This window comes from Chiloscyllium plagiosum, unplaced genomic scaffold, assembly GCF_037043375.1.
Source record: "Chiloscyllium plagiosum isolate Xiang-an unplaced genomic scaffold, Cpla_swu_hap1 HiC_scaffold_18, whole genome shotgun sequence".
Classification (NCBI taxonomy): Eukaryota; Metazoa; Chordata; class Chondrichthyes; order Orectolobiformes; family Hemiscylliidae; genus Chiloscyllium; species Chiloscyllium plagiosum.
The window spans coordinates 79,095,833-79,119,243 of NW_028270156.1; the positions used below are offsets into that span (position 1 = coordinate 79,095,833).

At 45.4% G+C, this 23,411-nt stretch overlaps 1 protein-coding gene across 2 annotated transcripts in view; it reads right to left on the reverse strand.

Annotated features, from left to right (window-relative positions):
• Positions 1 to 653: 653 nt before the first annotated feature.
• Positions 654 to 23,411, reverse strand: part of fnbp4 (formin binding protein 4) — a 45,318-nt gene continuing 22,560 nt past the window's right edge. For both annotated transcript variants that reach the window (XM_087996828.1, XM_087996829.1), the window contains 13 exons: positions 22,770 to 22,914; positions 17,942 to 18,050; positions 17,433 to 17,756; positions 16,613 to 16,847; positions 15,569 to 15,690; positions 15,312 to 15,416; positions 15,057 to 15,190; positions 13,968 to 14,146; positions 10,370 to 10,704; positions 7,447 to 7,606; positions 6,900 to 7,135; positions 5,552 to 5,712; positions 654 to 1,034 (listed from right to left, as the gene is read on the reverse strand). In XM_087996828.1, coding sequence (XP_087852954.1) covers positions 944 to 1,034; positions 5,552 to 5,712; positions 6,900 to 7,135; positions 7,447 to 7,606; positions 10,370 to 10,704; positions 13,968 to 14,146; positions 15,057 to 15,190; positions 15,312 to 15,416; positions 15,569 to 15,690; positions 16,613 to 16,847; positions 17,433 to 17,756; positions 17,942 to 18,050; positions 22,770 to 22,914 — 2,336 coding nt within the window. In that variant the 3' untranslated portion in view covers positions 654 to 943. The remainder of the gene's footprint in view (positions 1,035 to 5,551; positions 5,713 to 6,899; positions 7,136 to 7,446; positions 7,607 to 10,369; positions 10,705 to 13,967; positions 14,147 to 15,056; positions 15,191 to 15,311; positions 15,417 to 15,568; positions 15,691 to 16,612; positions 16,848 to 17,432; positions 17,757 to 17,941; positions 18,051 to 22,769; positions 22,915 to 23,411) is intronic.

Here is a 23,411-nt window from a genome sequence, read left to right on the forward strand (position 1 = left end):
GTGTATAAACCGCACCCTAAACTGGGACAGTGGTGTATAAACCACAACCTGAGCTGGGACAGTGGTGTAAAAACCACACCCTGAGCTGGGACAGTGGTGTATAAACCACACCTGAGTGAGGACAGTGGTGTATAAACCACATCATGAGCTGGGACTGTATGGTATAAACCACACCCTTAGCGAGGACAGTGGTGTATAAAACGTACCCTGAGTGAGGGCAGTGGTATATAAACCACTCCCTGAGTGAGCACAGTGGTATATAAACCACACCCTGAGTGAGGACAGTGGTATATAAACCACACCCTGAGTGAGGACAGTGGTATATAAACCACACCCTGAGTGAGGACAGTGGTATATAAACCACACCCTGAGTGAGGACAGTGGTTTATAAACCACACCCTGAGTGAGGACAGTGGTTTAATAACCACACCCTGAGTGAGGACAGTGGTTTAATAACCACACCGAGGGGGTACAGTGGTAAATAAACTGCACCCAGATGAGGGACAGTGATATATAAACTGCCTCTTGGATCGCAGAGTGAGGTGTGGATCGTGACTGCATTTGGCCTGTGGTGTAACAGAAGCATGACTGGAAATGAACTTGGTACACAACATGGACCCAGAGTCAGAACAAAGAAATCCAGACCATTGTTTAAAAAAAAAAGGTTTTTATTGATGTTATGTACAAATGTACAGCACAGATATGAATCTGTAAAGGTGGATTAGCTCACAGCACGGATGCAATCACTTTAGTATATGAATTAATTTGTCGCTCAAATCTTTAAAAAAAATTTTGGCTGCATACAGACCACTAAATCTATTGCTCATGCACCAAGCTGTTCACAGATCCAATATCTCAGTCACATTGATTTACACAAATAAACAGTTCTTGTAGAAATGTAGAAAAATAGTTTACACAAACAGTAAAAAAAAACCTCAAAACATTAAGAACTTGAAGCCAGTTTTCTCCTCTTCAGTCTCTCTCTCCAGTCTTCTGGCAGTGCTTCAAAGTTAGCATTCTTCTCAGCCTGGCCACTACAGGAGCAAACATATACACCGCATGGTCACGGAGATGTCACGGATCAGGGACACGGCACGATCACTGGGTGATATCAGGGACACGGCACGATCACTGGGTGATGTCAGGGACACGGCACGATCACTGGGTGATGTCAGGGACACGGCACGATCACTGGGTGATGTCAGGGACACGGCACGATCACTGGGTGATGTCAGGGACACGGCACGATCACTGGGTGATGTCAGGGACACGGCACGATCACTGGGTGATGTCAGGGACACGGCACGATCACTGGGTGATGTCAGGGACACGGCACGATCACTGGGTGATGTCAGGGACACGGCACGATCACTGGGTGATGTCAGGGACACGGCACGATCACTGGGTGATGTCAGGGACACGGCACGATCACTGGGTGATGTCAGGGACACGGCACGATCACTGGGTGATATCAGGGACACGGCACGATCACTGGGTGATATCAGGGACACGGCACGATCACTGGGTGATATCAGGGACACGGCACGATCACTGGGTGATATCAGGGATCAGGGACACAGCACAATCACTGGGTGATATCAGGGATCAGGGACACGGCATGATCACTGGGTGATATCAGGGACACGGCATGATCACTGGGTGATATCAGGGACACGGCATGATCACTGAGTGATATCAGGGACACGGCATGATCACTGGGTGATATCAGGGATCAGGGACACGGCACGGTCACTGGGTGATATCAGGGACAGGGCACGGTCACTGGGTGATATCAGGGACAGGGCACGGTCACTGGGTGATATCAGGGACAGGGCACGGTCACTGGGTGATATCAGGGACACGGCATGATCACTGGGTGATATCAGGGATCAGGGACACGGCACGGTCACTGGGTGATATCAGGGACACGGCACGATCACTGGGTGATATCAGGGACACGGCATGATCACTGGGTGATATCAGGGACACGGCATGATCACTGGGTGATATCAGGGATCAGGGACACGGCACGGTCACTGGGTGATATCAGGGATCAGGGACACGGCATGATCACTGGGTGATATCAGGGACAGGGCACGGTCACTGGGTGATATCAGGGATCAGGGACACGGCATGATCACTGGGTGATATCAGGGACAGGGCACGGTCACTGGGTGATATCAGGGATCAGGGACACGGCATGATCACTGGGTGATATCAGGGACAGGGCACGGTCACTGGGTGATATCAGGGATCAGGGACACGGCATGATCACTGGGTGATATCAGGGACAGGGCACGGTCACTGGGTGATATCAGGGATCAGGGACACGGCATGATCACTGGGTGATATCAGGGACAGGGCACGGTCACTGGGTGATATCACAGATCAGCGACACGGCATGATCATTGGGTGATATCGGGGACAAGGCATGATCACTGGGTGATATCAGGGACAAGGCATGATCACTGGGTGATATCAGGGACACGGCATGATCACTGGGTGATATCAGGGACACGGCATGATCACTGAGTGATATCAGGGACACGGCATGATCACTGGGTGATATCAGGGATCAGGGACACGGCACGGTCACTGGGTGATATCAGGGACAGGGCACGGTCACTGGGTGATATCAGGGACAGGGCACGGTCACTGGGTGATATCAGGGACAGGGCACGGTCACTGGGTGATATCAGGGACAGGGCACGGTCACTGGGTGATATCAGGGACACGGCATGATCACTGGGTGATATCAGGGATCAGGGACACGGCACGGTCACTGGGTGATATCAGGGACACGGCACGATCACTGGGTGATATCAGGGACACGGCATGATCACTGGGTGATATCAGGGACACGGCATGATCACTGGGTGATATCAGGGATCAGGGACACGGCACGGTCACTGGGTGATATCAGGGATCAGGGACACGGCATGATCACTGGGTGATATCAGGGACAGGGCACGGTCACTGGGTGATATCAGGGATCAGGGACACGGCATGATCACTGGGTGATATCAGGGACAGGGCACGGTCACTGGGTGATATCAGGGATCAGGGACACGGCATGATCACTGGGTGATATCAGGGACAGGGCACGGTCACTGGGTGATATCAGGGATCAGGGACACGGCATGATCACTGGGTGATATCAGGGACAGGGCACGGTCACTGGGTGATATCAGGGATCAGGGACACGGCATGATCACTGGGTGATATCAGGGACAGGGCACGGTCACTGGGTGATATCACAGATCAGCGACACGGCATGATCATTGGGTGATATCGGGGACAAGGCATGATCACTGGGTGATATCAGGGACACGGCATGATCACTGGGTGATATCAGGGAACGGCATGATCACTGGGTGATATCAGGGATCAGGGACAGGGCACGATCACTGGATGATATCAGAGATCAGGAACAGGGTATGATCACTGGGTGATATCAGAGATCAGGGACACGGCATCAGCACTGGGTGATATCACGGATCAGGGACAGAGCAGGATCACTGGGTTATATACGGATCAGAGACAGAGCAGGATCACTGGGTGATATCAGAGATCAGGGACACGGCACTGTCACTGGGAGATGTCACGGATCAGGGTCAGGACGGAATCACTGGGTGATATCAGCGATCAGGGACAGGACATTGCTATCTGAAGGCTTCCCATTTTCCAGCCATCCCTTTACCTGCAAACATCTGCCCCCAGTCAGCTTTCAAAAGTTCATACTGAATCAGAAAATTTTCTTGTACGCACTTAACAAATTCCTCTCCATCTAAACCCTTAACATTATGATAGTCCCGGTCTATGTTTGGAAGATTAAAATCCCCTACCATAAACTACCCTATTATTCTTACAGATAACTGAAATCTCTACAAATTTGTTTCTCAATTTCCGCTTCCCCTTTACATTGCTTGTTAACTCCTCAAAGAATTCTATCTATCTGTCAGGTCTGATTTTCCCTCTATAAAGCTGTTCTGACTCTGTTTGATCACATTATGCATTTTTAAATGCTTTGCATCCTTTATAATACAGTAACAATTTCCCAGCCATAGACATTAAGCTAACTAGCCCCATGGTTTTCTGTAGTGCCTTGTTAACTTTAAGTACCAGTAGTCTATCCAATACTCTGCTGTATCCATTTTTGAACCCTTCCAGTGACTAGGTTCCCTCCTCTCTCATCATGGTGAGTTGCTAGCTCTCTTTGGTGAAGGTAGATCCAAAGTACTTGTTTAACACCTCAGCCATGGTCCTGGCCCCCAGGTGTAAATTTCCTTTTCGTTCACTAATTGGCCTTAATGCACCTTTTTATTCCCACGCTTACACTATTTATATGGTCAGAGAAGCCTTTATGTTGGCTGCTCGTCTATTATCAGAATTCCCCATTGCTTCTGTTTGATTTTTCACCTCCCCATGCACCCTTAATACGTCTCTTGGTTCACACTGGTACTTTCTGTGACACTGGCCTTCAGCATACTTTCACTCTATCTCCTTTGTCACCCAGGCTCCTCTGGGTTTGTTTACTCGGTCTTTCCCATTTCAGTGAATACATCTCATCTGTACTCAAGCTATCTCCTCATTGAAAGTAGCCCGTTGTTTAATTACTGGTTTTCCTCCAACCTCTTGTTTAAGTCAATTCTGCTCAGCTCTGTTCTTGCCCACTGAAGTTCACTCTCTGCTAATTGATTTGCCTCACTAATTTTTTTAAAATTACCTTTGATGCCATACACTGCCTAACACCTAAAGACTGAAGTTCTCTTTGTGACTAATTTGCTACTTGCAAACAGAAGGACCTCGACACACTCTGATGCCCCTGTACTGTGATTGTTCAGATACTAAGACAGCACTCTGTTGTACCACAGTCATTCTAGTCAACTGCAAACTGGTCACCATTGACTCCGTGCCCATTTTCCCACCTGACTTTGGAATAATCCTGCAACCAGTAAACAACACATTGACTGGCTGAAGGGTTTGGACCAAATTAGACTAGTTTTCAAAAAAACCCAGCTTTTCTCCCGAGCCTGGAGAAATTCTAGCAATTTTTTTTTGTTTTAAACACATTTTTAACTATTAATCAGCTCAAACAACTGAGAAACTTCCATGGCAATTTGGATCCTCAAAACTTGTAAGTTCAACAAAAATGGACCACATTGCATTACAAATGCCAAGGGATGGCTGCCTTCTGAATCCTGATTCCAGAAGCGTTCCACCGCAGAGTAGCCAAACGGTATGAAATACAGACCAGAAAGCGGTGCTCAGCCCACAACCTGGTCAGTCATGCCTGTTCCTGTTACTCAGTTCTACAGCCTCCCATGTAAGTTAGTTGAGAAGCTGAGTGCTGAAAGGACACCCAGAGTGAATGCTACAGCCAGGAATTCAGTACGAGAGGGGAAGACTCAGACATTACTGGGGGAGTCACACCTAGCTCAAAGATGGGTCATTCTCAGCTTCGAACATGGGCTAGGAAGATGTTAAAAGGTGTACTCCTCCCTGCCATCCTCCAAAAGATTCTCCCCTTGGCCTAGCGCACAGCACTCACCTGAGAAGCTGCTGCTGCTTCCATTCCTCAATTCGCTTTTGAGCCAGAATCGCTCTCTGTTCATCCTCACTGGAGCTCGAGTGCTCATCGTCATCTAACTCCCGCTGAATGCTCTGCCACTTCTTCACCAATGATGGCATCTTCATTTTGCTTTTCTTATTCTGAAAGAGGAAAGTTTAGGAGTGAGGAACCCCGAATACAGTTATACAATGGGGCCAACTCTGATCAAGGCTAGCTCGAGGTAGCGACTAGCAACTTACTTCACTGATTTCTCCTCCCAGGTCATACTGAGGTCAATTGTATAACGTACTAATGCCCCAGCTTTGCGTCAATGAGGCATGGGCCTTAAGATTGCTATGATCTGATGACTCAGTAAACAGGTAAGTAGAGGTCAAGGCATGATGGTCACCATTCCAGATTCAACTTTGGTTAATTTTACTTGCTCTGCCTTTGGACAGGGACATTTTATACAGTTGGGATGTTACATGATTCAGTGCAGCGACTTGGGTGGCATGGCGGCTCAGTGGTTACCACTGCTGCCTCACAGCTCGCGGGTGCCTCACCCTCAGGTAATTGCGCAAATTCTGCAATCCTCCCTGTGTCTGTGTGGGTTTGCTCCGGTTTCCTCCCACAGTCCAAAGATGTGCAGGTTAGCTGGACTGGCCATATTAAATTGTCCATGGTATCCAGGTTAGCAATGGGAAATGCAGGGTTACAAGGGTAGTAGTGGGATACTCTGCGGAGGGCTGGTGTGGACTCGATGGGGCTGAATGGCCTGCTTCCACACTTTAGTGATTCTATGATTATGGGGATGCTGTTGCTGTCTGAGCTTTGGGGACTGAGGGGAAAACAGCTTGATGTAAATGAACACTTCAGGAAACAATTCAAATGCACCAATTCCACAGAGGCAAATTGATCAACAAGAGTTTCAAAGGTTATGAAGGGCAACAAGGAAAACAAGTTGCAATTGAATCAGCCAGGTTCTTGCTGACTGACATAGCAATTTCAAAGGGCTGCATGGTTTACTGATAAGATCTTCACTGAGTTGTGGACAATGAGGTGCTAAAGTTAAATCTGTCTCCTCAGGGCAGCCTGTGTATTTGGATGTAGGGAAGTTGATGGCAAAACTACACAATGAAGGATCTGTAACAGAAGCCGAAGGGCAGATGGCAGCAACACTGCTCAATATTAAGATTGCATACTACATCAGCAACAACAAATCCTTCAATGGGTAGGCGCTGACAGGGGTTCTGAGAGAACGAAACTGATGTTGGGGAAATCTATCTGCTCTCCACTAATTCTCTGTGGCCCCCATTCATTTTGAACTGAGACAGACAAGCAGCTGCACCTTGTCTTTCTTCACTTTTCTGCTCTTTTCCACTGCTTGAGTCACCGTGTTAGTTGGCAGCACTTCTGGCACCTTAGGGAGTGGTGGGTTTGCCTGGGCAACTGGTACTTGGCGTTGAGGAATATGATGCGGCATCTGCACTGGTCTGGTCAGCATGGGCAATAGAGGGGGTGTTGGCGCAGGTACAGGTTGGTGCATTGGACGAATGGGTACCATCGTGGCCAGCAGCTGGGGACCTGCAGTTCAACAAAAATGGAAAGCAGCAATCTGTCAGCATAATTATTAACTTTGCAATACTTTGATCCCCTAAAGTGGGATTAAATAAAGCTCCCGGCTGAATTACATCAACCTGTGTGTGCTCAATGCCCTGACACTGCGCACTCAGCACCTCTGCCCACTTGTCATTTGCACAGACTGTGTCCCATGCAGCCACCCCCCCTGTCATGCCCACTTACCATCCCCGTCATAGTGATAATACTTACTAGAAACCACCGTGCAATGTGCCAGTCCCTAATAACAATCACAAACCAGCATGCAGCTGTGTTACCTGCAATCATGGATGACTGAGTGTACAGGACAGGACTGCTCCCAATGGTGATGTTACGAGGTACAGGTGCAGCCGTCAGCAGTGCCGCCTTCCTCTTGCTGCCTTTTGCAGTCTGACATGAAGCTGGTAAGTTAATACTTGTGTTCGAAGCAGAGTTACTCTGAAAGGGATGATGATCAGTTCCATGTTTATTAGCATTGCTGAGACTTCACTTGTTCAACTTACAGGCACAATCTTAGCCTGAGTGATAGCTGCTCTAAGAAGTCTATCAATAAAAAAAAACAGTACCTAATATAGAACATACAACACAGAATAGCACAGGATAGGAACAGGCGCTTTAGCCTACCAATACTGTGCTGACCATGGGGCGGCAAGGTGGCTCAGTGGTTAGCACTGCTGCCTCACAGTACCAGGGACCAGGGTTCGATTCCAGCCTTGGGTAACTGCCTGTGTGGAGTTTGCACATTCTCCCAGTGTCTGCGTGGTTTTCTCCAGGTGCTCCGGTTTCCTCCCACAGTCCAAAGATGTGGTCAGGTGAATTGGCCATACTAAATTGCCCACAGTGCAAAGTGGATTAGTCAGGGGTATATATAGTGCAGGGGTATGGTTCTGGGTAGGTTACTCTTCGGAGGGTCGCTTTGGATTTGTTGGGCCGAAGGGCCTGTTTCCATACTGTAGGGAATCTAATCAGGATGCTATTCTAAACTAACCCCATCTGCCTGCACATGGTCTGTATCCCTTTATTCTCTGCCTGCTCATGTGCCTGTCTGAATGCCCTTAAATGTTGCTATCATATCTGCTTTTACTAACTCCCCTGATATAGTGCGTTCCAGGCACCTAACGCTCTGGTAAAAAATTTGCTCACACATCTCCATTAAACCTTCCTCCCCAAACATGCCACATGGAATGAAGTAACAGAACCTGTGAGGATAGTCTATGTCTGACTCTCGAATCCATTGCAAATGATTTTCTTTGGCCAGATAGAGCCCAGTTCAAGACAGCTAATGTTCCATTGTCTGCAATTGATTTTGCAGAATAGCACACAAGCTGATCTGAGGTCTTGGGTTTCTCTGATGTAATCAAACAAGGCTCGAGGAGAATAAAGGAAACTGAGAAGAGGGTAGGCCCACTCAAGAACAAAGAAGGTGACTTTTGCATGGAGCCAAACAAGGCGAGTTCAAGTCCTTAATGAGTACTTTGCACCAGTATTCACCAAGGAGAACTCTGGGCATGTCAATATTAAAAAGTGGTGGTTATTAGGTGTCTTGAAGAACATTAAGGTAGATTAGTTATAGAGCCCGATGGGATTTATCCCAGGATACTGAAGAAGGCAAGGGAAGAGTTTACTGGGGTCTTGACAGAGATCACTGGATCCTCTTTAGCCACAGGCAAGGTTACAGAAGACTGGAGAACAGCCAATGCTGTTCCTTCGTTCAAGACGGGCAACAGGGATAATCCAGGAAATTATAGGGCAGTGAGCCTTATATCAGCAGATTAGTAGGGATAGCATTTATTTGCATTTGGAGAAGAATGGACTTATTAGGGACAGTCGGTGTGGCTTTACACAGTGGAGGTCTTGCCTTACAACATGATAAGAGTTTTCTGAGGAAGTGACAAAGATGACTGATGAGGGCAGAGGATGTTGTCTACATGGACTTTGGTAAAGCAGTGGACAAGTCTCTCATAATAGGCTGATCCAGAAGATGAAGTCACATGGGATCCATGGTGGGTTAGCAAGTTGGGCACAAAACTGGTTTGGTTATAAAAGACAGTTGTGGAGGGGTGCTTCTGCTAACTGGAGATATATGTGATCAGCCGTGTTCTACAAGGATCAATGCTGGGACATCTGCTGTTTGTAATATATTACAATGACTTGAATAAAAATGGGGTTGTTCTGATTACTAAGTTTGCAGATGGTGGAGCTATGGATAATGACGAAGTTAGGATACAGCAGGATACAGAAGGTTGGGCAGAGAAATGACAGATGGATTTGGATCTAGATAACAGTGATTTGGGAGGTCAAATGCAGAAGGAAAATATACTGTAAATGGCATGAACCTTTGGAACATTCATTTAGTGAGACCTTGAGGTCGAAGACCGTAGCTCCTTGAAAGTGGCAACAAACGTTCATGAGGTGGTGAAGTCAGTGTATGGCATATTTTCCTTCCCCAGTTCAGGCACTGAGTATAAAGTTGGAAAATCATATTGTAGCTGTTGCCTGGATAGCAGTATATTAGCTATATGGAGAGCTTGGACAAACTCATATTTGCTTTTTGCTGGAGCATTGGAGGCTGAGGGGTGGCCTGATAGAAGTATATAAAATTATGAGCGGCACTGAATAGAGTGGATAGTCAGAGTCTTTGCCCCATGGAGGAAATGTCAAATACAAGGGGACATAGGTTTATGGTGAGAGGGGGAAACACTTAAAGGGGATGTGCAAGGAGTGTTTTTTTTTCCCCACACAGCATGGCGCAGGTCGTTCTGCTATAAAGTTGACAGTTGCGTTCCTCTGTAACCTCACGCTGTCGTAAATGAGCTGTGGAGAACTGCTACAGAAAATCACGCTGTTGTACGTGTGATAGAAAAATCGCTATACCCGCTCAGTAGAAAGTTCACGTTATCCAAAAAAATGTCCACAATTCGTCAGTCACGTTAAAGCCAATTCGTGCTGACGAAGCGTGCGTGAAAAGCAGAATGATCTATAGGTGTCTGGAATGTGCTGCCTGGGGAGGGGACAAAAGCGGAGACAATAGCAGTGTTTAGGAGGTACTTACCTGAACAGGCAGGGAGTACAGGAAGACAAAACGTGTTGGCAGATGGGATTAGTGCAGAAGGGTATCATTCTATCTGTTTTAGCTATTAATCAATGCAGCCTTCAGAGGAAGAGGTATAATTCTTTTTTCAATAAACACTGCAATTTTACCTTCTTTGCTGCTGGAGGTTGAACTGCTGTCACTGGAATGATGTTAAGAAGGGATCTTTCCAAACAATCTTCTTCTGTTCCCGGTGCTGGTGGCTCCTTACTCTCCACTTCCATCTCCACTTCCTGTATATCCCCATCATCACTGGGAGGCGGTGGCGGTGGTGGTGGCGGTGGCAGTGGGGGAGGAGAGGAAGGTGGAGGTGGAGGCGGAGGAGGAAGATCCAATGGGAGAGGAGGAAGAGGAGGGAGAGGAGGTTGGACGCTGCTTTTTACAGCAGTGTTATTTGGCTGACAAACTGCAACCTGGCTGGCACATAGCTCTGTATGCATCGTACCTGAATGCAAAGGAAACAGTTACACTGCAAAGAAGTAACTATAGGAAGAGCACAATTACTGTATGAGTCACTCCATCCTAGAATACCAGCAACCAACCGGGCTTGGCGTCCACAGACAGGATCATCCTAAATTCCAAATACACAACCCATGTTCTAACCTACTCAACACGGTGTTTCCGCAATTCCTTAAACATCATCACTCCCTACGACATTTCCAACTCAGAATTATAACACCTGGACTTCACTTGGAGGCAATTGGGGAAACTTTGCTTGAAAATTGAAAAACTACTTTTAAAATGAGCTCCAGATCTCATCACACAGATGCAGTGGTACTTCCATATCTACAAAGAATTGGACCATGGTACCACTGACATATATACACACACACACACACACACACACACACACACACACACAAACAAACAGTCCCGAAGCGGTTCTGGTACTTAGCTTTGTAGCAGCTCATGTACTGAAGCATAAAGGCGGCGCGGTGGCTCAGTGGTTAGCACTGCTGCCTCACAGCACCAGCGACCTGTGTTCGATTCCAACCTCGGGTGACTGTCCGCATGGAGTTTACACATTCACTCAGTGTCTGTGTGGGTTTCCTCCCACAATTCAAAGATGTGCAGGTCAGGTGAATTGGCCATGCTAAATTGCCCACAGAGTTCAGGGGTATGTCGGTTAGGTGCATTATCCAGGGGTAAACATAGAATTGTAGGGGAATGGGTCTGGGTGGGATATTCTTCGGTGGGTCAGCATAGATTCGTTTGGGTTAAATGGCCTGTTTCCACACTGCAGGGATTCTATGGTTCTGAAGGAATTCTATAATGCACAACCAATGATGTGGGTTGAGATGCTTTGAGAGACACAGTAAAAGGGCAGGGAAGAAAAAAGTTGAGAGTCAGCAGAGATTTAAAAAAAAGCATCCAACACTGCTGCAGTAAGGTACTTGGACAATAGTGGTCCCTGGAACTTGTTGCACACTATCTGGAGGGTGGCTACATGGATTTTCAGACTTTGTACAGCTCATTAACCATTCACAAAATCTTATTGCTAAAACGCTGATTCACACAATGCAGGGATTGCTAAAAAGACATGTTTATGGGGTAAGTGTGAGGTGACTTCTTGAACCACAGCAGCCTATTTGGTGCAGAGACACCCACAGTGCCAACAGGGAGGGAATTCTAGGACTCTGATCCCAACAAACGAGAAATGGTAATATACTTCCAAGTCAAAATGGTGGAAGTTGTGGATTTGAAGTGTGCTGTTGGTGAGTTCTTACAAGTGGGGAACATTCCATTACACTCCTGACTTGTGCCTTTTTGATGGTGGTTAGGCTTTGGGGAGTCAAGGAGGTGAGTTATTCACTACAGGATTCTGATTGGCTCTGGTGGCTACATTAAATAACATGAGTAGTCCAGATCAGTTTCCTGTCAATGGTAACCCCCAGGATTATTGATAGTGGGGGATTCAGCGATGGTGAAGGCATTGAATGTCATGGGGTGATGGCTAGATTATTTCCTATCTGCCACACAGTTATTGCCTGGCACATGTATAGCATGAATGTCATTTGCTTATCATCGGTCCAAGCCTGGATATTGCCCAGGCCTTGTTACATTAGACATGAGCTGCTTCAGTATCTAAGGAGGCACAGATTGTATACAACACTGTGTAACCATCAGTGAACATTCCACTTATGAATTATAAGAGAGAAAGGTTAGTGATGAAGCAGCTGAAGGTATTAGAGCTTAGGTCACTCTCCTGGGGAACTCGAACTCTTGCACTGAAGTGGTAGGGTCGTTAACTCTGAGCCAGGACATCCAGGTTCAAGCCTACTTGCTCTAGAGAATATCTATTAGGAGGACCTCTTGCAGCGATCTCCTACCGTTGAGAATACAGATATCCAGCAGGTTGATAGCAGCATCCTCGTTGCTTCCAGAGACCTTGTAGGTCCAGAGATCCTCCAGAAACCAGCATTTCAGTCACAGATCTAAACCTGACACTCAACAGAAGAATCCCTTCTCTTGGAGGGAGGACTGAAGGTGGCAAGGGCACAGAATTCACTCAGTGTCGGGGAACCTCAATGTCCATCACCAAGCCTGCTTCCACTATTGCCCAAGTCCTAAAGGATAAGCTGCTACAGTGGGCAGCTCGTGAAAGAACGAACAAGATGGAAAAATCTACTTGACCTCATTCTCACAGAGGTACCCGTCATGGATGCACCTTTATTTGTGAATTCATGGATTGTGGGCATCACTGGATAGGCCAGGATTTATTGCCAATTCCTAACTGTACCAGGGAGATTATAAGTCAACCACATTGCTGTGGGTCTGGAGTCACATGTAAGCCAGATCAGGTGAAGACAGATTTTCTTACCTAAAGGATATTAGTGATGGGTTTTTAATGACAATTGACAATGACTTGGTCGCCATTAACATTTTATTCCAGACTTTTACATAATTCAAACTTAACCACCCGCCATGGTGGGATTTGAACTCATTAGCCTGAGTTTCTGGATTACTAGCCCAGTGAGTGACATTACCTCTCAGCTGCCACCTCCCCTGTCCATTACAGTAATGGTATGAGGGATCACCACACATTAAGGATGCTGCATCGCTCATTTCATGGCAGACTTAAAGCCAGGCCATCAACAGCACTATTCAACCACAACCTATAAACCTCAAGGCCGGGAATATCCCCAATCTATCATTACTGCCAAACCTGGTTCAATGCAAAATGCAGGAAAGTATACCAGGAGCAAGACCAAATACAGCTATAAAAGGAGGTTTCAACCTGGTAAATCTACAACACAATCATTTGCAAGCCAAACAGAGAGAGCTAAGCAATTCCACAATCAACCGATGAGATCTACACTCTGCAATACTACCCCATGTTAAGTAGTGAATGGTGGTGAATTATTAAACAACCAACAGGAATAAAATGCTCCACAAGTGCCCAAGTAGATGATCCATCACTATTCACTTGCTGTGGTCACCAACATCACAGATGTCAGTCCTATGACAGGTTGACTCACTGCACGTGACATGAAGGAACGGCTGAAGACACTGGATACTACAAAGGCTATCGGTCCTGAGAACATTCCAGCAAGACTGAAGACTGACATTCCAGACAAGTTGTTTCAGCTACAACCTTGGCATCTAACTGGCAACATGGATCATTGCTAGGTATGCTCTGGCCACAAACAGCAGGATAAAGCCAACCAAGCTCAAGACAGAGATACAGATGACAGCAAAACCCCATACCTGTCGGATCACCTATTGAGGCAGTCATTTCTTTCACTGGAGCGTTGGGAGAGAACACGCTCTTGCCAGCATTCAGGCTCAAGGCACACTCAGCCGTTTCATCCTCCTCATCCACATCAGGGAACTCCCACTGTGATTGGCCCGTCTGCTCATTGAGATAGAAATAGCGCCGGTGCTCCCTACGGCGTGACAGAAAGGACACACTTAGTTTGGGGGCAGCTGCGGGCACACCCTGCCAGAGGTGGAAAAAAAATGTTTTTTTTTTGATCATCAGGAGGTTTCAAACCTCTTGCTCCTAGCTGACTAGGAAAAGCAGAGGTTAATGAAAGCCTCACTATTCAATTTTGGTTTGTATTTTTAAATTAATATTCTGTGCCTTTTAAAAAAAATTGGCCCAATTATCATTGTTTTTGGTGTGAGAAAACTGTTGCCTGATAATGGTGGCATTGAGCAGGGTGTCTGATGGGTAACTCAGACATCCCCATTAATCTAGAAGCAAACAAGGAAGGAATTGGTGCAAAAAATATTCTTCAAGCTGAAAAATAAAACAGTAATTTTTATATATGTATTAAAACACATTTACATATTTAACTGATACAGGAAACTGTAGTAAGAGAAAAGAAAATAATTCTGACCTGAGCTTCCGGCAATAATCTTGGTCTTCTCTCGTAGCTGCTGCTGGAGGCACTGTCCCTCTTTCTCTTGTGCAGTCGGCTCAGGAATTCCATCTCAGAAATTTCCAGCAAAGCGCAGACATTTCTTGCATGCGCATTCTCTCTCCCGCCCCTTTCCCCTTTATTGTTAATCCCTTACTCAACACAATTATATGAGCAGTCTATCTGTTCAACTTCAACAATCAAACCTCAGCAAGAGAAATGGCCAAATTTTGAGGATTACATTTTAGGCTGGTCCAATGATTTTGGTTTTGCTTTTAGGATTTGTATACATGCGGGTTCATTACCAAATTAGCAGTGAGCTGGCAGTCTGCAACTACTGTTGCCACGTCGTCATGTGGAGATGGGGAGGGGAGGTCACAGTTCGGTTGTCACGTGTCAAAGGTGAAAGGTGAAAAAGTAGAAGAGTGCGTACCTGTCCCAATGGCAGGACCAGCCTTTTGGGGATGCATTAGATTCATAGTGTTTAATCTGTAAATCAGCTTCCTGCAGTTTACGTTTCAGGTATTGGCCATTCAATGCTCCTTCTCGCCAGTCTGATATTCGAGTCTGAAACCCAAGACAGACATAATGGAATCAGAGAGATGTACAGCACGGACAAAGCAGCTCCCTCCGAACATGTCAAACAGCAATTCAGACTCCGTGTGGAATGAACAGTCAAGTCTCAAACCTCAATCTGGAGCAGCAGGAAGTGGAAGTTGGAGATAGAGTGCCTGTTAATTCCCAAGAATTCCAGTTTACTGGAGAGTGTGTTTGCCAATTCAGCGATCTGAAACTAAGAAGAGCATGAGTCAGCATTAATGTTCGAATATTTGCAGCTACCCACCCTAAGACCATCTCATCACACAATAAGCCAGGCAACAATCAGGGCAGTTAAACTACAGGGCAGCTATAATGCCAGCACAGTCTGGACTTTGGCCTTCTCACCTTTAGTTCACCCCGGTCATCCTTCTCTTCTGGTGGTAGTTTTGGTGCAGCTACTTGCTTTTCTGCAGGTCCTTCAAGATCCATGTCACTCTCCTCAGGATCGACGCCCGGCTTTTCAGGAACTGCAGAGAGAAGTCAGGTGGTGGGGAGTGGAATTGTGAAGCAGGAGCATAGACGAGTAGGTTTTAGAAATCATTCAATTCTCTGCTATACTAAAGTCACACACGACACTCAACCACTTTCTTTCAAACCAAGCCCTTCCTGCCTAAACCTATAACAACCACCCAAGCGGTAACTGTCAAAACGACTGCTATATTGTGATTCCTGCTTAATTTCCTGCTGGTTTCAGGAGCAGAGTGAAATTAGTTCACTGTCTTGACTCATATCTAATGGGCAAAGTGGAAAAAAGTTTTAGTTAGTGCGAATCATTATGTTTGTTCGTTAGAGCCATAAAAATTGGTATGAAAGCATAATCTCTCATACTCATTTATACTTTTAAACAAAGCTTTCAGAGGATACAGGGTGTTGCTGACCTATGCCAACATTTCATGCAATTACCTAGTTACACTCAAGGAAGATAGCTGTATCCAAAGTGCTATTAGGAAGGGGCTGACTCATTAATTGCCCCTTGCCCTGAGAGTATCTGATTGTGGCAAGCTCCTTCTAAATGGTCTGATATGAAGAAACTGTGGTCATTTCACTTTGAATCATGCTGAAAATGTTAAAGGTTGGATACATTAAACAATACAGCATGTTGTGGCACCTTTACAGAAACAACAGGATCATAAATGCGGCTGGACATAAACCTGAGCTGATTTATGAATGTCTGTATTTGCCACAGCTTGCTAGCCTGGTATTGTCCCACCTAGAGGGCGTACACAGTGCCAAATGAAAGCACACTATATTGCTAGGGCAGCAAGGTGGACAGCTGGTGGGGTTTATGAATGGGGCCTTGCAGTGCTGACCACATTCTGGAGCAAGAGGCCTAGCTTCGTAGCCAGATTGGGGCAGGATTCTTGGAAAGAAGTTTCTCCAACCACTTACCAGTTTCAGGACGGTGCGCTTCCTCTGGGGTGGTTTCTTGCTCCAGGTTATCCGAAGTATGGCTGGTAGACTCGGGACTGAAGGTACGAACCAGTGCCTGCCACTTCCCTTTCCTGTGGACATGTTTGCTGTTCTCAGACACCTGTCCCTCCTGTGCTAATGTCTGGCTGCAATCAGAGCGAGGGCTAGAGCCAGTCAAACTGGCATCGCCCTCCTCCAGTGCACGCAACTCTGCCTGGAAACACAGGGTACAAATTATGACCATTGATATAAAAAAGCAATTACAAAGTTATGCAAAGCAACATTTGCTATCATTAATTTTTGTGGATGTTGTCCACGATGACCAGATGTTATAGCTGTGAAACTGAAAGATCATCTTCAGTGTCACTTCTTACTCTGGTAGACTTTGGCATGCAGGCAAGCTCACTTTTATTCTGGGCAAAATTGGGACAAGTGTGATTATCGATGCATTGAAATATGCTTCTGTACACTTGACCCTTCCAGATGTCCAGTCCCAGCAACCAGTCCATAATCTCATTGCACTGTTCAGATCAATTATTTCATTCCAAATTAAAACAAAGCGTAAACACTGGCTGATCCTCAGTGGCATCATTCACTGTATTGAGTGTAACACTTCAACCTCTAATGTTCTATTATGGTACACCATACACTACTCTGCTATAAATCAGAGAACTTCTTGTTTACTAAGTGGTTTCAAATCAACATGCAATTGATTGAAGATTACAAATGGTAGTTTAATTTTGCCAAGCATAAACATTCAATTTCTTTTTAAATTTGCATCAAATTTGCAAAAGTTCACCTTCTTTCTCTCCAGTACCAATTCCAATTCCCGGGTATACTCCTCCTCCTCTTCTTTCTCCACAGCCTCCTCTTCCTCTGTGCTCTCCAGGCCAATGTTCAAACTTGGACGATCCTCTTGAGCTGCTTCTTGTGCAGGTATGATGCTGCTGTTCTTGTTACTGTCCTCCTCAGCACCTTCTTCCTCCTGGCAAATTATTTTCTTCCGCCACTTCTCCTCAGCCTTCTTCACCTCCTCAGGGATGAGTGGAGCCAACAGAGACGCAGCCACACCAGAACGTTCCTCCTTCTCACTGGCCAGTGCAAACACGCTCTCGTTAACTTCCTTTGGAAGCAGAAAATCGCAGGTTGGTGACATGGCACACAAAGGAACCAGAACGGTCGCAATTCAAAGTTACCTGGACATCAGTGGCCCCACCGAAATAAATGCAGGCTTCCGCACAAGATTTTATTTTTGTTGCCCCTTTGCCCTGCAGAAAAGCAACAGGTATCACCTTATTTCACCCCTACCTTCTTCTTCAGGTTTCTGCCATCTGGCTTTGTCACAGTTTGGTCATGGTGATAGACGCCTGTGTGCTGATAACTACTCTCCACCTCGCCAGCGGACAGGGTCATGGAGCTGAAAGACAACACATGGTAACGCGTGTTTCCTCACGGCACTGTTCAAACATTCTGTGGCAACACACCTTGCCTGAACTGGATGATCTTGCTAACCCCTTTTAAGACCTACTGTCAAACCCATACTGCTGCACATCGTGAAAAGGCTGTTCATTCTCTACATATTATATAGGTAATCCTGACGTAATCCGATTCTGTGGTTTTCAATGTGCAAGTTCTCTCAGTTATTTAAAATGTTGGCTTGAACCCACTTGGAGTACATCAAGAAGAATGGATTGGCCTTAGAGATGGAGTACAGATTCACAGAATTAAACCATGGTAAAGAGAACCTAATTCTGTGGGCAGGTTGCAGACTACGCTTGCAGTCTCATGAATACAGAGATCAAGGATAATCTAATTGACAAGTTTAAAATGATGAAAGCGAAAGAATAAATTCTTTGCTTTGGTCAAGGAACACCAGAATGAAGAGACAGAATCTTAAAATTGGAGGTGGGGTGATGTGATGCTAAAAAAGGTCTTTCCCCCAGAGTTCCTTCTGCCTACACAAAAACAAACAAACAATGCTCAATTGAAAATCAAAAGAGTATAGAGCAAAACTATTCAGGAAACAGAGCAAGTAAATGACTAACTAAGGTGCAACATCCTTAAGGGGCTGAATGGTTTACTCCCATTATGTTCGGGGTGGAAGTGGTCAAAAACCTCACCTGTCAGAAGCCACACAGCTATAATAAAGAAGAAATCCAAGCTTCCATAGCTTTGCTGTAAATAAATCCAACTGTACACCTGGTCAGCGTATCGCTCCTAAACACACGATGCGAAACTTCAACTGGAGCTTTGTGACTGCAGACAGTGAGTCATCAAGGCACTGGGGTGGTGGCTCTTCCATTGAAGTTATAAGCCAGGACTTCTCAAAGTGGTGGCTGGAAACCCAAGTGGAGGCATGAGCTGTAAGCTTGTGGGCCTGCGAAACCTGAAGCAGTAATGGCTGCCAGCTTGCATGGATCAAATTACACAGCCATGCTCCTGCTCGAACCTCTCACTGACGGGTGGGGGGGTGACAATCTTCAAGCTAACTGAAAGGGTGCATTAAAGTGCTGTAACTCTCACTATTGAACCACAAACTCTTTCGCTGATTGCCTTTGCAAAGAAAAGTTTTGTTTAATCTCACACTTTGCTCTTCGGGTTTATTTACCGACTGTAAATGAATTTATTTAAATTTCGCTGACACCAATTTTTGTTTCTTTCACACACCCCCCCCCCCCCACCATCTTTAATACCTTCCTATAAACTTACAGACAAATTCTGTGATTTCCCAAAAATCAACCCTAAAGCTCCACCTTGGTGGTGAGCATACTGTCTTAATGGCTAGCCTTCAAAAACAACTGACTTGTAGTAAATACAAAGTAAATGTTCCTCTCTGTAGGCAATGGCACAAATCTTAGGCAAAGAATCCCAGAACTGCATAGATAAGGAGTGTTAGGCAAATGTGAGGACTGCAGATGCTGGAAAGCAGCGTCTAGATCAGAGTTGTGCTGGAAAAGCACAGCAGGTCAGACAGCATCCGAGGAGCAGGAAGATCAACGTTTCGGGCAAAAGCCCATCATCAGGAATGGAGGCAGGTAGCCTCCAGAGACAAATGGAAGGGGGTGGGGGGAAGAGGGGGCTGGGGGTAAGGTAGCATAGAGTACAATAGGTGAATGGGGGTGGGGATGGGGGTGATAGGTCAGAGGGGAGGGTGGAGTGGATAGGTGGGAAGGGAGATTGGCAGGTAGGGCAGGTCATGAGGACAGTGCTGAGCTAGAAGTTAGGAACTGGGGTAAGGTGGGGAGGAGGGGGGGGGGGGGGGGGGGGGGGGGGGGAAGGGAAATGAGGAAACTGGCCACCACATCTCCTGTTCCTCGGATGCTCTGCATTTCTAGCACCACTTTAATCTAGATAAGGAGTGTTGCCCTTCTACTTGTACCAATGACAACACCTGATCTTTTGAAGGAAACAGTGGACACGTTTTTACGAGGGATTTTACTAAAAACGTCACTGCTCTCATGTGCGACTCAATCTACTACAGTTATGGCCCACAGATGCCCCCTGCCACTCACCCACCTCAGCACATCGTAAGTAAAAGGTAAAACTTAAAGCCACCCTAGTCCCACAGAACCATAGCGTTTCTCCCTCATTAGAAAGAAGGACAACAGTTGGTGGTTTAACTTGAGAGCCACCACATCTCAAGCAAAGAGGATGGTTGAGAAAGTGGGATCTTCATAGGAATTTAAGTGGTGTTACTCTGCATTGCAAATCAGCTGCTAATTGATCTCAAGAAGAACATAAATATCAGCAGGCCATATAATCCTTAAAGCCTATTCCAGATTCAAGTTGATCATAATCTAGAAATAAAATCCACTTACAGCTCCATCAAAATTCCATCAGCATCTAATCTGAATTGTAGTATGCTCATCAGATGAACAGTCAGAATTCACACTAGTATAGATTTTTCAAAGCTTCACAAATGACCAAAGACATTTCTTGTGTTCAAAATGGCTGACCCCTCCAGAGAATAAAGGCCCACCTGATCATTCTTTCAAAATTTCAGGAGCCAACCTAGTGAATCTTTGTTCCACCCTCTCTAAGGCAAGTCTATTCTCCCCTTGATTAACAGACCAAAACTAGACACTACACTCCTGGTCTGGTCTCACCAAAGTCCTAAATAATTGCAGCAAGGCTAACACTTTCTGTTAAAGACCAATATCCCACTCAGCAAAAATTTGTCCAATATTTATAAGTCTGTAACTGCAATTCATGGACATGAACCCACTTTTCTCAGGATACCAACATTTATATACCAAGAGTGAGTATATCTCCACATTATCTCCTCGTCTACCAGAAATCCCAACAACTTAACCAGTGTCTTTATGGCCCCGTCAGTTATAATTCTGCACCCAGTTTTATATCAACAAACTTATATATACAGTCTCTACTTTTGCCCTCTGCCCAAATGGAAACGTTTCATTAATTTATAGACTATCAGGTCACCCCTCAGCCTTCTCTTTGTTACCTCATGATCTAGATGGTGTACTACTAGGAGTATTTTACACAGCACGATGAAATGTGAGCCCCTCCTTGCGTCACTGTCTTGAGACCCTTCTCCATCCATTACTCTTGAACGGTGCATACATAGAATGGATAATCTTGGATTACCGTATAAAATTGGACATCATAACTTTTTCACACACTCTCCTTTGGGTCAAACAGGGCATCAGGATCAGTGTTTAAAAGAAAATAGCAAAATCAGAACATTAGTGAGTGACTTACTTTTAATGGTGGTTGGAAAATATGAATGATAAATTGGAAATATAAACCCAGATCATGTACTTACAGGGTTTAAAAGCTAAGCTATGATGTACAAGGTGGAATTGTCTTGTAATGTCTTCACTCTGGAATTCTGATTGCCTTTACTAAAACGTTAATCTCTCCAGCATATTAGCACTTAAGGACTTCCACTTTGAAGAGGGACCTGATTGTGCTCGCACCAGTGCCAACTGTAATGGGCCACAATGAAGCAACTCTCATCCTAAAGTCAACCAATGAGCCTGCATACCTCTCTTGACCATTTTCTACCTCTTGCTATTTAGTCACTTCCCTCACTGAAATTCAAGAGGGGGAACGAGGAACAAGCCACTGTAGTGTTAAAGGAAATCATCCAACCCTTTAGGCTCAGCGACTCCAGCAAAATAAAAGAAGTCGTAAATAACAGGTTGCGTTGTAATACTTAACCTACAGCCTCCATGCAACCCGCAGAACGTTAAGCGGTTACCTTCTGCATCGTCTCAATAGTAAATGGGTACAGAGGTAGATGCAAGATCACCACTTGCACTATACAGCGACGAGCCACTGGTCGTATCACAACCTACTCTTGTGCAAACCGGTTGCTGGGCCCCCTGGCGAGACAGCCCTTCACATTTCACACTGCTAGGAGCGGAGACATCGCATATGGTTTCTTTGGTTAGAATCAGTGTAATATCAGCACTATATTTCAAGTTGTGGCCCCTTCCCAGCTTCAATCCCTTACTCCTCTTGTTAAGTACTCACATGCTTGTCTGTCTTTGTTTCAATGCCCTCAATTTGGGCCATGTGTTTTGCTACTGCTGCATCTTCTCCATTACCGTGGTAAACTTTCTCTCATGGAAAGACACAAACGGATGTAAACAACTGTCAAATGTGCATTTCCATGCAATCCACATGACTAAAAAAACCTCTGGATTCCCACAGAGATCACACGCATTAAAATCAAAGCATGTGTCCAATCATGACATGGGATAAAACATCTCAGAATTACAGGATTGGGTGGATGCAAAAGAATGCTTTTTCAGCTGAGCGTTAACTCGTAATCGCTGCAGTTTGCCCAACAAAGGGACAAGTCAGTGCCATGGAGATGCCTCAAATTGTCCTACACAATACAGTGCACAACATGGCCATCACCCTTGGTCAATATCACCAATGTGGGTGCAGTTGTGGGGGAAGGAGATGGACTTTACACCAAGTGCCAATTTTAAAGCTTTTCTTTAATTTAAAAATAAGGTTAATGCAATTCTATACTGTATAACACAAGGCATCCAACAATTGAAATCTTTCCATTTTGTGTTGACAAATAGCATTACACAAGATACAGCACTGGAATGCTTCTTAGGTAGTGTGCTGGCAGAGTACATTGCAGTTAAGCACCTACCTGTGTTGGTAATGGAGCCCTTGGAGTTGAGCAGCCAGGTAGAGGGGCAGCTCCCATGTCACTTCATTAGTTTGAACATTCCAATAATAGTAGCAGCCAGTATTCTCATCCCACACCTCCTGCCAGTCACCCATATCCACATTAACTGTTCAGAGAGAGACAACAGCAGAGTCATTACAGCTACACATGAAGCATAAACACATCTACATCCAAGCATACAGTCCTCCAGGAGGGGGAGATGGTGGTTGACTTAGGGGTAGCAAATTAGTTAGGAGACCTAGGAAACATACTCCACTAGGTAGTATATAACTGATAATGTCTCCCAAATGTCTGTAATGGAGTTTCAGATGTTTACTGAAATTATTAATGATTTGTATGAAGGAATAAAGAACACCAAATTAGGTGGCACAGTAAACATGTACACAGGAGCATAAAGTTGCAAACGGTCATTCATAGATTAAGTTTCTGGGTGAAACTTACAGTATGGAATTTAGTATTTAGGGAAGTTATTGGTCTAGTGATATTATCACTGGACTGTTAATCCAAAGAACCAGGTAACATTCTGGAGACTAAGGTCTGAAATATGGTGAAGTTCAAATTTAAAAAATAAATCTAGAATGAATGAATCCATTGTCAATTGTC